General features: G+C 43.0%; 1 protein-coding gene across 4 annotated transcripts in view; it reads left to right on the top strand.

The window, feature by feature from the left end:
- DOCK5 (dedicator of cytokinesis 5) overlaps positions 1–20,554 on the top strand; it is a gene marked incomplete at its 3' end in the record, with an annotated part of 171,854 nt that overhangs the window by 133,670 nt on the left and 17,630 nt on the right. For 3 of the 4 annotated variants that reach the window (XM_027773738.1, XM_014589650.1, XM_014589652.1), the window contains 5 exon segments: positions 4,173–4,262; positions 7,180–7,284; positions 14,369–14,510; positions 17,124–17,205; positions 20,066–20,150. In XM_027773738.1, the coding sequence (XP_027629539.1) occupies positions 4,173–4,262; positions 7,180–7,284; positions 14,369–14,510; positions 17,124–17,205; positions 20,066–20,150 (504 nt within the window). 4 annotated transcript variants of the gene reach the window in all.

Below are 20,554 nucleotides of genomic sequence, written 5' to 3'. Positions count from 1 at the left end.
CACCCCCTACAGTGAAAATCTCTAAAAAAAAAAAAAAAAAAAAGAAAGAGAGGGAAAGTGAGAAAGCAAGCCGCCAGGCCCAGGATTTGAACCGTGGTCAGCTATGTGGGAGTACAGCATCCTTAACCACCATGCCACCTGCTGGCCCCAATTTTACCTTTTAAATATTGTTGGGACCCAGGAGCTGGTGCCATCGTTTTCTTTCCATGAATTCTCAGGAGATTGTTGGTAAACATGTTGTATATACCCCATACCCAAGCTACTACCTGCCTGACACCTTGGTTTATGGGTACCAAGCAACTTAAATGCCTACGGGGCAAGAATGTAAAATGAACGTATGAACTGGGCTAACTAGTTGCTACTAAAATAGAAAAATAATACTGAGAGGACTGGGGGGAGGGGAGGAAACCACATTGTGCTATCCAAACATACATCCGGGACACAGCCAGTTTCAGATGCCTGGGTAGTTCTTATGGACTGCCACTTCTCACTACCATCTTTGTTTTATCACTGAAACCTTTCGTTAAATCGCTAAATAAATAAATAGAAAATCATCTTCATAATAAAATAACTATCACCTATTTAGTGCTAATTACTGTTCGGAGTGATTTTCAGACATTTTTTTCTAATTTAAATCTTCCTGTAACCTTATTGGATAGGTATTACTTGTGTTTTACAGGTGAAGAACTGAGGGCCAGATAGAGCAAGTATGTTTGCTCAGACTTTTTAGTCTCTGCACCCTTGACTCTCTTCAAAATTATTGAGTGCCCCAGAGTGCTTTCGTTCATGTGGGTTATATCTATTGGTATTTAAATTCAGAAATTAAAGGAGAAATATTTTAAATATGTACTTATTTGTTCTTTTAACAACAATAATAAACCTTTTATCACATCTAGCTATGGAAAATTGCTAGATTTGGGGGGAAAATAAGTGGCATTATTTTACATATTAGAAAATATCTGTGGACTGGCAGGTGGTGTGGTGGTTAAAGGTGCTAGATTCCCACATGGCCAACCACAGTTCAAGTTCCAGACCTGATGACTTGCTTTCTCGCTTTCCCTTTCTCTCTCTCTCTATCTGGTCAAATTGAAACATAATAACAAATGGAATTAAGTAAATAATTCTTTCAAAATAAAAATATCTGTAACATCTGACTTAATTAGAAGACAGCTCAGGGCCACCAGGTGGCATAGTGACTAAGGCGGCTAGATTCCACATGACTGACTGTGCGGTTGGAGTCTCAGACCCAGCAGCTTGCAAAACATGCCAGGCACATGTGTGTGCATGCCCAAAATCCCAAAAGGAGAAATGGAGGAAAAGGGATTGTGGCATGATCACCTCCATGGGTGGTGGTTTCTAACTTTCCTCTCTCTGTCAAATGCATGTACCTTCTAGCAAATCAAAAAAAGAAGAAGACAGCAGCTTAGTTACCTATTTCTACGTGCGGTTGGTTATAATATCACACATCATGTAGTCCCTACTTCGTATCATGAGAGAATGAGCGTGATTAAAGGCAGATAGTATTACTGCAGAAAAAGGTTTGACTTCATGGACTCCCTGAGTCTTGGGACTCTCGGGACCACTGTACTACAGGAGACTGTCTCTCTGTCTTATGAGTCAGTTGGGGTTTGGTAAAGAGGAAAAGATACATTGGTGGGGCTGCTTCGCTTGACTGTTGATGCTGTTGACTGGCTTCCTGTAGCACACCCAGAAGGAGTAGTTTCCATGCGACACATCCCAGAACTTTTTCAGGGATCTAACCCTGAAATTTTAGAGGGGACAAATCTGGCAAATACATTTTTAAAAGATTTTATTTTAAAATGTTTTATAATTGCCTGTGGGCTGTACCTAACATTCCTTCGGCATTCAGAACCATGAAACATAGTACCTCATTAACAAGAATACACCAGAAAGTGACCAGATGCTGGATTTCAAATGGTATCCATCTAAGAGATGCTTTATGGAATACCAAAATGATTAGTAGGCACAATCTGGGTCGCTAGCCTGAGACACAATTTATGCATTAGCTTGTAATTTACATGGTCATAAGTACTCTAAAGCATTTCTTTTTTTAAAAAATTTACTTATTATTATCATAATCTTGTTTATATTACTTTGAATCGCATATAACTTTATAGTGTATTACATTGCTTTATCAAAAGGGAATGCCATGCATGTCAGTCAATACAGAGACATCAAAATCCCCACTTCATCATTCAATATCATTTTTTCTCTGATCATTAATATTATTATTCCAATTATTTTTTAACCAATCACTATTTCTCATTTTGTCTAAAGCATTTCTTAAAACTTCCTTGCACGAAGTGTGGTGGTTAAAGGTGCTAGATTCCCACATGGCCAACCACAGTTCAAGTTCCAGACCTGATGACTTGCTTTCTCGCTTTCCCTTTCTCTCTCTCTCTATCTGGTCAAATTGAAACATAATAACAAATGGAATTAAGTAAATAATTCTTTCAAAATAAAAATATCTGTAACATCTGACTTAATTAGAAGACAGCTCAGGGCCACCAGGTGGCATAGTGACTAAGGCGGCTAGATTCCACATGACTGACTGTGCGGTTGGAGTCTCAGACCCAGCAGCTTGCAAAACATGCCAGGTACATGTGTGTGCATGCCCAAAATCCCAAAAGGAGAAATGGAGGAAAAGGGATTGTGGCATGATCACCTCCATGGGTGGTGGTTTCTAACTTTCCTCTCTCTGTCAAATGCATGTACCTTCTAGCAAATCAAAAAAAGAAGAAGACAGCAGCTTAGTTACCTATTTCTACGTGCGGTTGGTTATAATATCACACATCATGTAGTCCCTACTTCGTATCATGAGAGAATGAGCGTGATTAAAGGCAGATAGTATTACTGCAGAAAAAGGTTTGACTTCATGGACTCCCTGAGTCTTGGGACTCTCGGGACCACTGTACTACAGGAGACTGTCTCTCTGTCTTATGAGTCAGTTGGGGTTTGGTAAAGAGGAAAAGATACATTGGTGGGGCTGCTTCGCTTGACTGTTGATGCTGTTGACTGGCTTCCTGTAGCACACCCAGAAGGAGTAGTTTCCATGCGACACATCCCAGAACTTTTTCAGGGATCTAACCCTGAAATTTTAGAGGGGACAAATCTGGCAAATACATTTTTAAAAGATTTTATTTTAAAATGTTTTATAATTGCCTGTGGGCTGTACCTAACATTCCTTCGGCATTCAGAACCATGAAACATAGTACCTCATTAACAAGAATACACCAGAAAGTGACCAGATGCTGGATTTCAAATGGTATCCATCTAAGAGATGCTTTATGGAATACCAAAATGATTAGTAGGCACAATCTGGGTCGCTAGCCTGAGACACAATTTATGCATTAGCTTGTAATTTACATGGTCATAAGTACTCTAAAGCATTTCTTTTTTTAAAAAATTTACTTATTATTATCATAATCTTGTTTATATTACTTTGAATCGCATATAACTTTATAGTGTATTACATTGCTTTATCAAAAGGGAATGCCATGCATGTCAGTCAATACAGAGACATCAAAATCCCCACTTCATCATTCAATATCATTTTTTCTCTGATCATTAATATTATTATTCCAATTATTTTTTAACCAATCACTATTTCTCATTTTGTCTAAAGCATTTCTTAAAACTTCCTTGCACGAAGGAGAGGAATCAGTGGCCTGCACTGAAACAGTTTGCCGAAGTCTACACAGCAGTACTATTCGCCTTTTTCCAGACCCTGAAATAAGGTCCTCCACACACACTCCCCAAAATCAGCTTCTCACACTAGCTTCCTTTCTCCTCCAACAAGACTTTCATGCCCTCAGAATCTAGGCTTTGGCAACAGTTGCTTTGTATTTAAAATTGTCATTAGTGCTTTGCCTTTAAAGTCAATATTGCTTTACTCGGGGACCCCTGGTGTTTCTGTGTTCTTGCAAACAGAATTACTCAAATTGCCTCCAGCCAAAGCTGCAGAGATGGAGTGTCTTTTTACTACCAGGGGAAAAAGGGTTGTTGATTCCAGGGCCACAGCCTGTCAGGAATATCTGCAGAAGCTCAGCCCACCTGTCTACTTCCTCATTCCCAGCAACTCCCGCGGCCTTTGCAGCTACATCAAGGTCTCTTTGTTCTCCACTTTTAACCCTACTTTTCTGTTTTTCAAGATGTGGGAGAAGGCGATCAAACTGAGCAAAGAGTTGGCTGAGACTTACGAGAGCAAAGTGTTTGACTACGAGGGCCTTGGCAACCTCCTGGTGAGTCTGGGTCTAACTATATTAAGCCTCCAACAGGGCTGCTAAAATTAGTGCCATGAAAATGTTTGGGTAAGTTTAAGAAACTCAGGATAAATAGTGTTTTCTCCAGTGGAAAAGCAAGCATTCCTTGAGAGAAACATGAAAAACGATGCAGTCCAAAAGCTTTGATGTTTATTTCTCCACATTCTTCATCCAAGGCTCAGGATCATGGAGTAGTAGGATTGCCACAAAGGGGTGGTAGGACATTGAGCCTCAGATACCAGTGAGCTGGCATGGTCTTCCTCAGTGTACCCCCACACCCTGGTCTGCAGCTTCCTCTTCCTTCCAGTGCCATTTGTTTTTCTGTGTGCCCTCCATATTCCTGGGGCATCCCCTCCTTATCCTCTCACCCTGCTATCCAATAACACAGTCCATATTTCAGATGTTTTCAGCATGTTCTGTTCATCAGCAGTGACCCGTTCTGTGGTCCACATCTTCGAAGTCCTATTAAATGAATGAAGCACAGATCTTTGAAGCAATTTTTTCTAAGAGTTCCCTTGCACGTATCTTGATCAGTTGCAAAATGTGTCTGCCTGATCTCGGTTCTCTTTTGCCTCTTCCTTCTCCCTCAGGTCCCTGCACTGCTCAGGACTGACAGCTCCCTAGATGTGTGTATTACTTGGCTATAGGCACGACTGATCTATTGAAAAAACAATAAAGCCCAACAAAAATAGCTTTCTGTTTACCCAGCAGGAGGCAAATGCAATACTTGGGTTTAAAAAGTTTTAGTAGAGGGCTCTAAAGAGATCAGATCACCCCTTGTCACAGAATAGTCCTTTATTCAAGAAGCTGTTTTCCAAGATCACTTGGTAAAAAAATGTACTAATGTTCTATACTATTGGGTCAGAAAAGTCATGATGTAGTTTTCTTTGCAAAAATGTTTTGTGACTTTTCTGACGACCCAACAGCTCCTGCCATCATGTGGAAAGAGTTCACTAATTTCATGAACTGAATTGGGTTGATTCAAACTGCAGTTGACCATGTGGGCGTCCAGTGTCCATAACCACCATGCCACCTCTCATTCCCAGCAACTCCCGCGGCCTTTGCAGCTACATCAAGGTCTCTTTGTTCTCCACTTTTAACCCTACTTTTCTGTTTTTCAAGATGTGGGAGAAGGCGATCAAACTGAGCAAAGAGTTGGCTGAGACTTACGAGAGCAAAGTGTTTGACTACGAGGGCCTTGGCAACCTCCTGGTGAGTCTGGGTCTAACTATATTAAGCCTCCAACAGGGCTGCTAAAATTAGTGCCATGAAAATGTTTGGGTAAGTTTAAGAAACTCAGGATAAATAGTGTTTTCTCCAGTGGAAAAGCAAGCATTCCTTGAGAGAAACATGAAAAACGATGCAGTCCAAAAGCTTTGATGTTTATTTCTCCACATTCTTCATCCAAGGCTCAGGATCATGGAGTAGTAGGATTGCCACAAAGGGGTGGTAGGACATTGAGCCTCAGATACCAGTGAGCTGGCATGGTCTTCCTCAGTGTACCCCCACACCCTGGTCTGCAGCTTCCTCTTCCTTCCAGTGCCATTTGTTTTTCTGTGTGCCCTCCATATTCCTGGGGCATCCCCTCCTTATCCTCTCACCCTGCTATCCAATAACACAGTCCATATTTCAGATGTTTTCAGCATGTTCTGTTCATCAGCAGTGACCCGTTCTGTGGTCCACATCTTCGAAGTCCTATTAAATGAATGAAGCACAGATCTTTGAAGCAATTTTTTCTAAGAGTTCCCTTGCACGTATCTTGATCAGTTGCAAAATGTGTCTGCCTGATCTCGGTTCTCTTTTGCCTCTTCCTTCTCCCTCAGGTCCCTGCACTGCTCAGGACTGACAGCTCCCTAGATGTGTGTATTACTTGGCTATAGGCACGACTGATCTATTGAAAAAACAATAAAGCCCAACAAAAATAGCTTTCTGTTTACCCAGCAGGAGGCAAATGCAATACTTGGGTTTAAAAAGTTTTAGTAGAGGGCTCTAAAGAGATCAGATCACCCCTTGTCACAGAATAGTCCTTTATTCAAGAAGCTGTTTTCCAAGATCACTTGGTAAAAAAAATGTACTAATGTTCTATACTATTGGGTCAGAAAAGTCATGATGTAGTTTTCTTTGCAAAAATGTTTTGTGACTTTTCTGACGACCCAACAGCTCCTGCCATCATGTGGAAAGAGTTCACTAATTTCATGAACTGAATTGGGTTGATTCAAACTGCAGTTGACCATGTGGGCGTCCAGTGTCCATAACCACCATGCCACCTGCCAGCCCCAATCAGTCTTTTTTCTTTTTTTTTAAAGAAAGGTTTTTGCTACAGGGAACGAGTGTTCGCCAGAAAGACAGGGAGAGACCGAGAGACAGAAAGTAAGAAATCACCCCTAAGGGGGTATGGCCATGCCACAGTCCTTTCTCCTCCATTCTCTTCTTGGGATCTTGGGCAGGCACACACACGTGCCCAGCGTGAGTTTAAGCCACAGGGTCCGGAACTTGAACTGTGGGTCAACTACATGGGAGTCCAGCAACATAGCCATTACGCCAGCCGCTGGTCCCCGAATAAATAATTATTTTAAACAAAAAAAGTTCCTTCTAACCTTTTGGGGCCTTGAACCTCCTTAAAGAAATTTCTGAAAACTATACACCGCCTCCCTCCGCAGGAGAATGCACAGCTTTACACATTTCTGCATACTCCGGAGATTCACAGCCCTCCAAGGCCCATTCACGAACCCCAGGTTCAAAACATTTGATCCCCAGAAATGATGCCTCTTTTATTTTGCAAAGACCTTTCAGCTTTCTTAGTTATGTGGGAGACAACAAAGCCAATGGTCTGATCTCTTTTTAAAACATGGTTTCCTTGTAACCTCCTAGTGGAATGTCTTGTTTTGTTTTCCAGAAAAAAAGAGCCTCATTTTATGAGAACATCATTAAGGCAATGAGGCCTCAGCCTGAATACTTTGCTGTTGGATACTACGGACAGGGCTTTCCTTCTTTCCTACGGGTAAGAAAACAGGGTGGTCTCCAGAACTGTCAGGATGGAAGATATTCATTTTTTTCCTCCAGATGGGCCTGAGGGTGTTAGCAGCTGCCGACCCGTGTTCTCTGTGTGGGAGGTCAGGGAGGGAAACCACTTCCTGAGCATTTGGCCTCTTCACCCCACACCCCCGGACACCACTGGAATTCTGGCAGATCTTTCGCGAAATGACTTCCCCCAGGTGGGATGGAAAAGGCAAAAACAGAACCATCCCCTCTGCTAGTTTGCCGCCACAGGTCAGGCTGCTGAAAAGTGTGGACTGAAGCATTGAGCTGTTTATTTTATTTCCAGTAGAGCTAGTTTAAAATCAAGTATCTCAAGAACAAGACTGCAGGAGTTTTCCAAAAATACAAACAGCTCTGTTGTAGTAGTGACCGGGCAGTATTTTTTCTTTAGTCTCAAAATTGCTTATAGTATAATATTGATTTTACTATTTAAGAAACTAAACGCTTACTGCCCTTTACACAAATGGAAACCTCTTTTAAAACAGAGCTCTGTTTAAATATATTATCCATCTTCCTTTTCCTAATTAAAAAAAAAAAAGCGATAAAAGAAAACAATTTGCATTCTTCCCAGGGCCTAATGAGAAGTTAGTTTATCCATTTATTCAGTAAGTGTTTATTGAGTGACTTCTCCGTGCCAGCCACATGTGAGGTATAAGAAATACCCTGCTGATGGGACCAGCAGATGGCATTTTGGTTACATCACTAGACTCACATGTAGTCACCTGTGGTTCGAATCCTTGACCCAGTGACTTAAAACTCACACCAGGCACATGCACACGCATGCTTGGGATCCTGAGAGGAGAATGGACAAGAAAGGACTGTGGTGTCGCCATCCCCCCCAGGGGGTGATTTCAGGCCTTCTGTCTTTGTTTCTGTCTCTCTAGCAAGTGCACGCGCCCTATAGCAAAAATCTCAAAGAAAGAAAATAAAAAAGAAAGAAATACCTTGCCGATTATGCTCAGACATAGACAATACACTCTAGGACTTGACAAGCTAGTGGGAAGATGTAAATAATCATACAGTGATTGTAAAAATTAAACTAACCAAGCAAGGTATCCTGTGCTATTTGTAACCAGAGAGAATTTACCTAAATTAAATAAAAACCTGTCTTATCACAAAAATTATACAAGAATATTTGTGGTAGCTTTAATCAAAATCACTAAAGACTGAAGCCAGTGCATATGTCTCTTGATTGGTGAAGGGTTAATCACATTATGGTAAGCCACACAATGGAATATTACTTGGTCATGAAAAAGAATGAGGTCCTGATAACACGCAAGCACACGAATGGATCTCAAATGCCTTATGCCAGGTGAAAGAAGTTAGACTTTAAAGGTTACACACTCTACGATTTTATTAGAAGATACTCTTGCCAAGACCACACTGGAACAGCAGGCTGGGACAGAGAACCATTTAATAGTGGTCTTGTGGTTGAAGGGAAGTTGGGCTATCAAGGAGCAGGGGGTGTTTTCGGTGATGATAAAACTGTTCTGTATGTGGATTGTGGTTCTGGTTGTATTTGTCAAAAATCACAGAACATTACACTAAAAAGGATTCATTGTACTGTATGTAAACTATGCCTTAATGTTTTTTAAAAAGAGTCAGGAGAGAGCTCCCAGGGAAAATCAACTTCAGCTGCAGTCTGAAAGGTGAGCTGGGAATCGAGGAAGTAAAGGAGATAGTGAGAAAGCATTCCAGACAGAGGAAGCAGCAAACGTGAGCCTGACGGTGTCTGGCAAGGACGGAGAACAGTGCAGCAGACACAGAGAGAACTGGGCACTGTGGGGCGGTGAAGCCGGAAGTGCAGGACCTAGGGGATACATCAGATATGTTGTTGACATCCTGAGAGTATTGGGAGCCATTGCAGGTTTTCCTTCTTGGAAAAGTCTTCTGACCTCGGTATGGAGAATAGATGAACAGTGTGCATCATGAGCCACCCAGAAACCACTGCAGGTGTTCAAGCAAAACATGGCGAGTTGGACTAGGGGAGTGTTTGTGGTGGCATTGGAGAGAAGTAGAAAGATGAGCATGTCAGAGGTGGAGTACCAGGATTTGATGGTTCGTGGGCTATGTGAGTGAGAAAGAGGTGTCTAGAAGGATTCTGGTCTGCATAATTGCAGGGGCAGTAGAGGCGTTCGCTGGGACAGCAGGGCTGAGAAAGGACAGAGTCGCTGAGGAGATACTTAATCCATTCATTGGGTACTTACTGAACCCTCGCTATGGCATGCCTTGATCTAATATAGGAATGCAAACAGACTCCAAAAGAAACCAGAATTCTCTGAGTTATCAAGCTTATATTCTATCTGGGAAAGACCAAAACTTCAGCTAAATCAGTAAACTATTTAGTATATCAGATGGCCTAGAACTTGCCTCGTACAGTTTGGATACTCAGCAAGTATCATTGAGAAAATGAGCCGAAGAAGGTGAGCAGAGACAGGCATTGGGTATGGAGTTGCAGTTTTTAATAGCGAGGACAGGGAAGACTTCAGTAAGAAAGTGACATTTGCACACGCACTGGAAAGAAATGAAAGGGTAAGTGATGTCGCCATCAAGAGGACCACCGAAGGTCTCTGCAAGGCTAGAGAAGTGGGAACTGGTGGGTGAGTAGGAGAAAGGTCAGAAAGCGTCCCCCTCCTCACTACCACATTACAGAGAGCCTCTCAGACTTGACGAGTTATTCGTGAAAGTTAAGGTTGGGGAGGCCAGCAGGTGGGGAGGTAGTTAAGGTGCTGGACTTCCACATGGCCAACCATAGTTCAAATCCCAGACCTGGCACCTTGCTTTCTCACTTTCCCTCTCTCTCTCTGATCTAATTAAACAATAATAATAATTATTATTATTAATAAAATTAAATAAAGTAATTCTTTATTTAAAAAAGTTAAGGTGAGGGCATACTGAATATCAGGTAAATTTGGGACATCCAAAATACATAGGTCAATCATCTGCTATGGATCTGGATCTCAAGGAAAAGTTCTCGGCTGGAGATAAAAAAGTAGGGAGTTATTTACACGTGGGTAAAGCCGTGGTTGTGGATGAGGTAGCCTAAGGGGAGAGAGTAAAGAGTGGAGGGTCCTCACAACAGGTTCTGCTCTTAGCTTTGCTGTTAATTGGGGTCCAGGCAAAAGAATGATGGCTGCCCTACTTCTTTTTTCTTTTTTTTGTTTGTTTGTTTTTGTGTGTTTGTGTTTTTTTGAGAGGTTTTTGCTATAGGGCGCGTGTGCTCGCTGGAAAGACAGAGACAGACAGAGAGACAGAAAGCAAGAAATCACCACCCAGGGGGGATGACCACACCGCAATCCCTTCTCTTCTATTCTCCTCTTGGGATCTTGGGCACACATGCACACATGCCCGGCGTGAGTTTAAGCCACTGGGTCTGGGACTCGAACCACGGTCAACTACATGGGAGTCCAGCGACATAACCATTACATTAACTGCTGGTTTCCATGCCCTACTTCTTATATATGCCTGTTGGGTCACATCAGATCATGAGCAGGAGCAAGGGGACTGCAGTGGATCTGTGGAAACAAGAACACCAGACTCCAGGTCGAAGCTCTCTGAGTCTGAATCCCAGCTGACTGACTTTCTGAATTTGGCCAAGTCACATAACCTCTGTGTCTTGGTTTTCTATTTTGCAAGTTAGAAGAGTAATGCCCACATCACAAGCTGTTTTGAGAATTAAAAATCAGCAGCTTATTGGATTAAATCTACAGCTTTATAAATTATAGTTTGGATTGGATTTTTGCATAGAAAAACGCATCATGACTTTCCAGACAACCTAATAGATGTTAACGTGTGGTCAAAGTGTACTGAAGATAAAACCCTGTGAATGATATAACCTAAATGCCTTCCCATATAGGGACTATTTCTCCAAATTGACAATGTATAGAATTATATTATTTTCTTCCCCCAGCTCCACAGGTCTTTTTCTCTTCCTTGTTTCTGTCAATGGCACCCCTGTTCTTCCTGCTCGAAGGCCAGTGATCTTTTGCTTATTTATTTTTTTAGAGATTTTTGCAATAAAGCATGTACACTTACCGGAGAGGCAGAGAGACAGAAAGTGAGAAATCACCCCCTAGGGGCATGGCCATCCCGCAGTCCCTTCTCCTCTGTTCTCCTCTTGGGACATTGGGTATGCCCACCCCCACACCTGGCATGAGTTTAAAGCTGCTGGGTCTGGGATTCGAACTGTGCAAGACCGGTAATAAAGATTCAGATGTTGACTGCCGTGTCTCTACCATCACCAAATGTCAAGAATCCAATACCAAGTCCTGTTACTTCTCCTTCTCCCGCAGTCCTGCCTTGCAGCCCTCCAGACAGGCATAAACTCCAGGGTCAGCTTACATTAGAAGTTTTCATGTAATGAAAGCTGTCCTTTCGTTACATGTCTTTCTTCTTCCAGAACCTCCAGCAAATTTTCTGAGTCTTTGAAACCTCTACTCACCTTCTTGGTGGTTGTTTTGTTTTAGATCTTTGCCATAGGCTAGTGTGCTCAGCAGAGAGAGACAGAGAAAGAGAGATGGAAAGTGAGAAATCATCACTCCTTCCTCCTCCAGGGGAAATGGCCAGGCTGTCATCCGTTCTCATCCATTCTCCTCTCAGGATTGTGGGAGGATGCACATGCACCAGGCATGTTTTTAAAGCCACCGAGTTTGGAACTCGAACTGTGGAGTCAGCCATGTGGGATCCAGCATCTTAACCACTATGCTACTTGTTGCCCGCCTGCCTACTTTTTAAAGTCATTTATTTTCTGGCTCACTCTACAAGTCCAAACTCATTTATTCTAACCTGAACTCTGTTTTCAGCTACCGGGATTTATAAAATCCTTCTCTCACATACATACCTGGTTGACCTCTCCCTTCTCTTCACCCCTCCTTCCCTGCTCATCCATATGAGCCCAACCAAGGCCCGTGTTTTTCTAGAAGTCTTCACTTTCCAGTCATGCTAAGTCTTGCTGACCTCAGTTTCTCTGGTTCCTTTTCCATTAGTGTCCACATGATGCAATCAGCATGTTACGCCAATGTCTTTCCCACAACCATTTGCCTGAATGATTGAGTTTCATAATGCACACATCACTCACACAGATCTATCTCATCTTGGAAAAATATGATCTATTCTAAGGGATCTGGCGTGTTTTGTTTTTTGTTCTTCGTTTTCATTTGCTATAGGGTGTGTGTGCTCACTTGGGGGAGGGCAGGGGAGGGGAGAGAATGAATGAATGAATGAGAAATCTCTTCCCTCCTTAATCCCTCCTTCTCCTTTCTCCTCTCTGAATGGACACACACACACACACACACACACACACACACACACGCACACACGTATCCAGCATGTTTTGCAAGCCGCCAGGCCTGACACTTGAACTGCTCAGTTGGCCATGTGGGGTGGAGCTGCCTTCACCTCTGCGCCACCTGCTGGCCCAATCCGGTGAATTGTACTGCCTTCATTCAGTGTGCAGCCTAGAAAGTGTATTGATTTCACAGTGCTTATACTATCTGAAATGATTGCGTTTACTTGATTTTTATTTTCCCCACATTTAGGTAAGTTTCATGAGAACAGGGTCACCACTGTACCATTAGTGTCTAGTGTAGCTAGTTTGCTCAGTAAGTGTCATATTTATGGACAAGGGGTTTTCTGAGACATCGTATAAGGCAACGTGAGCTCGAGTCTTAGTTAAAAATTAATCATGTGGCCCAACCTGGTAGCAGACTGAATCTCAGTGCCTGAAGGCACACTGCAGATTCGGGTCCCCAGGTACCCTGAAAGTGTTGTGGGTGTGAATGCCAGGATCCTGTAAGGCTGGAAGGCCAGGAAAAAGGGATCACAGCTGGACAAGGCCCTATCGAGGGTGCTTCTCTGTTTCTGTTGGTCTTTCTCTCATGTCTGCACGCATGAATACATACCCTCTGTTATGAAAAAAAGAGGAAAAAATATTAATCATGTGTGGGCTACCAGTGCAAACTTCTCATCTGAGGTGACAATCAGATAAGAAAAAGCCTAAACCACAGTTATGTTCACACTTCTCTGGGCAACAACCATGAGACCAATTACTTCCAGGCCTAGGGCTTAGGAAATCTCTCAGGGAGGGGCCAGCAGGTGATGTGGTGGATAAGATACTGGACTGCCACATGACCGACCATAGTTCAAATCCCAGACCTGGAGGCTTGACAGTCATACCAGGCACCTGTGCATGCATGCCCAGAATCCTGAAAGGAAGGGATGTGGGAAAGCCATCCTCCATCAGGGTGATTTCTCATTTTCCTTCTCTCTGTGTCTCCAGAGCATACTCACCCTATGGCAAAAACTTTAAAAAAAAAAAAAAAAAAAGAAAGAAAGAAAAGAAAAGGAAGGAAGAAAAGAACATCTCTTTGAGGAAAAAATTCAATTTTATTAATTTTATTACAGAGAAAAAAAACTACAGCTTAGAATGGAAAAAATAGTATTTAACTCAGTTATTTTCTACAAGACCTGCAGGCTAGTCATTGCTGTAAATGAGGTCTGCCCTGCTTCTTGTTCCAATACTATATCACTGTATCAGAAGACACACTGATTCTGTTTGGGCTGTCCTGTTCTCTGAGGCAGTGCCAGTTAAAGTGCTGGCCCCCAAACCGTTACTGGATCATGACGAGATAGAGAAGGAGTTTATGCCCGAATGGAAATGAACACACTTCCTTTCTTCATTGAGAAGGTCTTACTCTGAAATACACCAGCCAGAGGAAACAGCATGCCTGATGATGCAGTACATTTAAAGGAGGGCCTTATTTCCTTGCAGACCTGGACAGCCTGTTTGCACACTAACTGTGGTCCTTGGGCCACACTGTGAGAAACACTATGCTAAATATTTTTTATGCTCGTGACTTAACTCCTCTGATAAGCCACAAGCTCATGCCAGTTGTGATGGTTGCTCTGGAGCATGGAGTAGATACTCATTGAGAACTTGAAGGTACATTGGCCTTGGCTGGGGAGCACATGGTGTGCTCGGTACCAGAATTCCAGTTGCCCTCTCCCTCTTCCAGTTAATGATGTGCCTTGCTCTCTCTAAATTGCAGAACAAAATCTTCATCTACCGGGGAAAGGAGTATGAGAGGCGAGAAGACTTCAGCCTGAGGCTGCTGACCCAGTTCCCCAATGCCGAGAAGATGACCAGCACCACACCCCCAGGAGAAGACATCAAATCCTCCCCGAAGCAGTGCATCCTTGCCATGAGGAAAGTGGTCCGGAGGCTTTTTATTGGTGCAGGCCCAGCTAAGCCCAGGGAGAGGGCTACGGGTTCCAAATCCTCCTTTGCAGGCAGAGATGTCCTGTGTCCTCAGACCCCCACATTGAACCCTTCTGACTCAGATTCCCATTCCATGTAAAATCTTTGGACCCTAATATCCTTAGCTGATGGTTATGAAGTCATTGACGTGGAGAGACGATAAGCAAATCTTAAATGGAAGGGTGTCCTCTTGCCTCTTGGGAAGCTTAGTGGAACATACGCCTTCTGTCCTGAGTCCTGGATTCTGTTATGGACTTCAAAACAGCATATTTACATAGGTTACAGAGGGAGGAGGGGAAGAAAGCTCTTTCAAAGAGTTAATTATGAAATCAGAGGAACCCTTACTCCTGAATTGGTTCCAAAGCTTGTCTTCACCACTTACCAGTCACTTGGTCTTGGATCTTTTTTTGAAAGAGAATTATTTATTTAATTTTATTTATTCATTCATTTATTTTAATTTGACCGGGGGTGGAGGGAGATGAGAAAGCTCTCTGTGTCTCCAGAGCATACTCCCCCTATGGCAAAAACTTAAAAAAAAAAAAAAAAAGAAAGAAAGAAAAGAAAAGGAAGGAAGAAAAGAACATCTCTTTGAGGAAAAAATTCAATTTTATTAATTTTATTACAGAGAAAAAAAACTACAGCTTAGAATGGAAAAAATAGTATTTAACTCAGTTATTTTCTACAAGACCTGCAGGCTAGTCATTGCTGTAAATGAGGTCTGCCCTGCTTCTTGTTCCAATACTATATCACTGTATCAGAAGACACACTGATTCTGTTTGGGCTGTCCTGTTCTCTGAGGCAGTGCCAGTTAAAGTGCTGGCCCCCAAACCGTTACTGGATCATGACGAGATAGAGAAGGAGTTTATGCCCGAATGGAAATGAACACACTTCCTTTCTTCATTGAGAAGGTCTTACTCTGAAATACACCAGCCAGAGGAAACAGCATGCCTGATGATGCAGTACATTTAAAGGAGGGCCTTATTTCCTTGCAGACCTGGACAGCCTGTTTGCACACTAACTGTGGTCCTTGGGCCACACTGTGAGAAGCACTATGCTAAATATTTTTTATGCTCGTGACTTAACTCCTCTGATAAGCCACAAGCTCATGCCAGTTGTGATGGTTGCTCTGGAGCATGGAGTAGATACTCATTGAGAACTTGAAGGTACATTGGCCTTGGCTGGGGAGCACATGGTGTGCTCGGTACCAGAATTCCAGTTGCCCTCTCCCTCTTCCAGTTAATGATGTGCCTTGCTCTCTCTAAATTGCAGAATAAAATCTTCATCTACCGGGGAAAGGAGTATGAGAGGCGAGAAGACTTCAGCCTGAGGCTGCTGACCCAGTTCCCCAATGCCGAGAAGATGACCAGCACCACACCCCCAGGAGAAGACATCAAATCCTCCCCGAAGCAGTGCATCCTTGCCATGAGGAAAGTGGTCCGGAGGCTTTTTATTGGTGCAGGCCCAGCTAAGCCCAGGGAGAGGGCTACGGGTTCCAAATCCTCCTTTGCAGGCAGAGATGTCCTGTGTCCTCAGACCCCCACATTGAACCCTTCTGACTCAGATTCCCATTCCATGTAAAATCTTTGGACCCTAATATCCTTAGCTGATGGTTATGAAGTCATTGACGTGGAGAGACGATAAGCAAATCTTAAATGGAAGGGTGTCCTCTTGCCTCTTGGGAAGCTTAGTGGAACATACGCCTTCTGTCCTGAGTCCTGGATTCTGTTATGGACTTCAAAACAGCATATTTACATAGGTTACAGAGGGAGGAGGGGAAGAAAGCTCTTTCAAAGAGTTAATTATGAAATCAGAGGAACCCTTACTCCTGAATTGGTTCCAAAGCTTGTCTTCACCACTTACCAGTCACTTGGTCTTGGATCTTTTTTTGAAAGAGAATTATTTATTTAATTTTATTTATTCATTCATTTATTTTAATTTGACCGGGGGTGGAGGGAGATGAGAAAGCAAGCCACCAGGTCTGGGACTCAAACCCTGGTCAGCCATGTGGGAGTGTCCAGCACCTTGACCACCACACCTGCTGGCCCCGTGATCTTGGACCTTAACCTCTCATAGTCAGATTCTGTATCTTTAAAAGGACAGTAATACCTATATTATAGAGTTCTTACATATATATATTCGAGAACATACTCAAAACACCCATATCGTGCCCAGCTGTGGCACTTGATAAACAGGTGATATCCAAAGGTAAAACAATTCCTGTTGCCTAGACTCTGGAATCTCACTGGAGGGATGCTTGTTCAAAAGAGCTTATTTGAAACCCCTCCTAAGCACCTAGTGGTGGATGCCTCTTTCCCGGTAGCAAGAGTGTTTGCCAGGTATCTGACCAAGAAGATCGTCCCAGGCTTCATCACTTCATAAGGCATGTCGGAGATATGTAAGGGAACCCTGTTTTCAATAGTCCTGGTATTTGGGTAAAGGAGTGTTTGATATTGGCCGTGCCTGGCCATGAAGCAGGAAGAATGGGGGACCTTGCTCCTTCCCACCTTCACACTCAGCCCATTTCCTTTCCTTAATGGGTTTCTCAGACATGCAGTGCTTCACCGTAAAGCCAGTGATGAGTCTGCCTCCCAGCTACAAAGATAAGCCAGTTCCAGAGCAGATCTTAAAGTAAGTGGTTCCTTATTATTTTACTATGTTTTTTTAAATTTGCTGTAGGGCATGTGAGCTCACCAGAGAGAAAGAGAGAGAGAAAGCACCCACAGGGAGGACAGCCACTCTAGTCCCGTCTCCATTCTCCTCTCAGGATTTGGGGCATGCATTCATGCACATGTGCCCAGTATGTTTCTCTAGGTGCTGGGCCCAGAACCTTACAGTCAGCCAAGTAGAATCCAGCTGTCCTAATTGCCACACACCACTGACTGCCTGTGAGAGTGTTTTGTTGTTGTTGTTTAGTTCTTTGTTTTTGTTTTGTTTTGTTTTTAAGTTTTCTATAGGGAGCATGTATTTGCCTGAGAGATGAATAGAGAGAAGGAAAGTGAGAAATCACCCCTCTGGAGGGATGGTCATGCCACAGTCCCTTCTCCTCCACTTTCCTCTCAGGATTTTGGGCACACATAAAAATGCACTCAGCATGTTTCTTAAGCCGCCAGGTCTGGGACTCAAACCATGTTGTCAGCCATATGGGATCTAGTCACTTTACTATCATGCCACCTAGTGAGTCCAGGTGGTTCCTTTTTTGACAAAACAAAATATAAAAACATTTGTCTCACACTATATTTAGAGTACATAAGAATCAATGGCATTGGGCTGCCCCATAATAGAGTAGTTAAGAGAGTCGCATACCACATGACTGACTGTGGTTTGAATCCTGGCCCCAGTGGCTTGGAAAAAAAAGAGAGAGAGAGAGAAAATATGCTGGTCATGTGTGCGTGTGTGTGTGTACCCAAAATCACAACAGGATGGAGACATGGAGAAGGGATTGTGGGTTGATTGCCCCGTTGAGGAGCAGGGGGATGTGCTTTCTCTCTCTCTCTCTCTCTCTCTCTCTCACTCTCTCTCTCTCTCTGATAAACACATATACTCTTATAATTAAAGTATATATGTGTGGGGACCAGCAGTTAGCATAATGGCTATGTTGCCGGACTCCCATGTAGTCGACTGTGGTTCGCGTCCCGGACCCGGTGGCTTAAAACACACTGGGTGCGTGTGCGTGTATGCCCAAGATCCCAAGAGGAGAATGGAGTGGAGGAGAAGGGATTGTGGCGTGGCCATCCCCCCGGGGGTGATTTCTCGCTTTCTGTCTCTATGTCTGTCTCTGGCAAGCACATGCGCCCTATAGCAAAAACCTCTCCAAAAAAAAAATAAATATATATATGTGTGTGTGTGTGTATATGCACAAAAAGCTTTACATTTATTATGCCTTGAAAAACCTACTATATTTTCTATGTTGAGCGTAACATAAGAACTTGTTCATTCAAAGGGATGTGAGTTTTGGGGGGAATGTTTGTATTTGTAAGCCAGATGAAAATCTGCAATTACCTTCCTAGGTTTTGGTCCCTCGTCTCTCATTTCCATTTAGAAGCACCAGAGCGTAGGGCTAATACCTCATGATGGAGAGCCTGACTCCTCCTCTTGAGAAGCTGAAACACTAGTGGACTGATACAACTGTTGTAAAACTGTACGAGTGAAATCATCAGTATAGATGTTAAACTTCACATCATATTCCAGAAATATGTATAGATTTTTTAACGAATTATTTATTTTTAATTTTATTTACTTTTTTTTAAAAATTTTAACCAGAGAGAGAGAAATTGAGAAAGCAAGCCAATAGGTCTGAGACTCTAACTGTGGTCAGCCATGTGGGAGTGTCCAGTGCCTTAATCACTATGTCACCTGCTAGTCCCTGTATAGTTATTTTTTAATTAAAATCAAAGTAAATCTTTAAAAAGTCAACAAATAAATAAAATTATGAGCTATGAAAAATTCATAAATAAAAATATAAGATGTGCCCGGCCATGGTGGTACATGCTGAGAAGCTATGTGCTCTGTAGACTGAGACCACACGGGAGGCCTGGGTTGAGTTCAGGTCTAACCTAAAGGCCAGGCCTGAGAGTATACACCTGTAATCCAACATCTTGTGGAGACTGAGACAGGAGGATTTTGAGCTCAAAGCTAGCCTGGGGAGACATAGTGAGAACCTGCTTCAAAAAGATATGGACAGACACCAGCAGATGGCATAGCGGTTATGTCTCTGGACTTCCATATTGCCAACCATGGTTCATATCTTGGACCCAGTGGCTTCATACTCAGGCTGGACACATGTGCATGCATGCCCAAGATCCCGGGAAGAGAATGAAGAAGGAGGATTATGGCGTAGTCATCCCCCCGACCCCCAGGGGTGATTTCTCACTTACTGTCTCTGGCAAGCACATGCATCCTATAGCAAAAATCTCTCCAAACAAAACAAAACAACAAAACAAAAGATGTGGACGTAATGACTCATGCTTGTACTCCCAGCTGTAAAGGTGTAAAGAGGACTGTGGGGCCAGGAGGTGGCATAATGATTCCAGCCCTGATTCCCACGTGACCAGTCACAGTTCAAATCCCTGACCCAGCAGTTTGAAAATCACACCGGGCACATGGGCATGCATGTCCAATAATCTCAGGAGGAGAATGGAAGAGAAAGGATTGAGGCATGGCCATCCTCTATGGCGGATAGTTTCTCACTTTCCCTCTCTCTGTCTCTCTTTCTTTCTGGCGTGTATACATACCCTATGGCAAAAGCCTTAAAAAAATAAAAATAGGAGAACTGCAAAATTAAGGCTTGATATTTTAAAAAAGGGGAGTAATATGTGAAATAAAATTAAACTGTGCATTGCCTCAAGCATTCAGTGTGGAGACTGTTGTGAGTTCACTAGGGGGTGAAACCCCTACTGTGTCAGACATGTCGCTGGTTTTGTGGAAGTCAGATCAAGGAGTTCTTATGCTCAGAGAGAAAATACAACGTTGATGCCGAGTCTTTCCCCAGCTACTACCGAGCCAACGAAGTGCAGCAGTTCAGATATTCCCGGCCATTCCGGAAAGGAGAAAAGGATCCAGACAATGAATTTGCTGTGAGTCCACCCTTTTGCCCTCTAAAACAAAGTAAAATTGACATCTAATATGGAGCCTTTCCACCTAACCAGTGCACGCAGCAGACATAATGGCACCCCTGAGAACTGAAGCTTCCCTTTCTAATTTTATCCAGACAGTAGGTCCCCAACCTTTTTGGCACCAGGGACCAGCTTCATGGAAGACAATTTTTCCATGGACTGGGTGTGGGAGGTGGTTTCAGGATGATTGAAGCACATTACATTTATTGATTGTATACCTTATTATTACATTGTAATATGTAATAAAACAATTCTACAGTCCACCATAATGCAGGATCAGTGGGAGCCCTGAGCTTGTTTTCCTGCAACTAGATGGTCCTATCTGAGAGTAATGGGAGACAGTGACACCCACTCTGTATTGCTAA

This window comes from Tupaia chinensis, unplaced genomic scaffold (assembly GCF_000334495.1).
Source record: "Tupaia chinensis unplaced genomic scaffold, TupChi_1.0 Scaffold000366_1, whole genome shotgun sequence".
NCBI lineage: Eukaryota > Metazoa > Chordata > Mammalia > Scandentia > Tupaiidae > Tupaia > Tupaia belangeri.
This window is presented reverse-complemented; position numbering and strand designations above follow the sequence as displayed.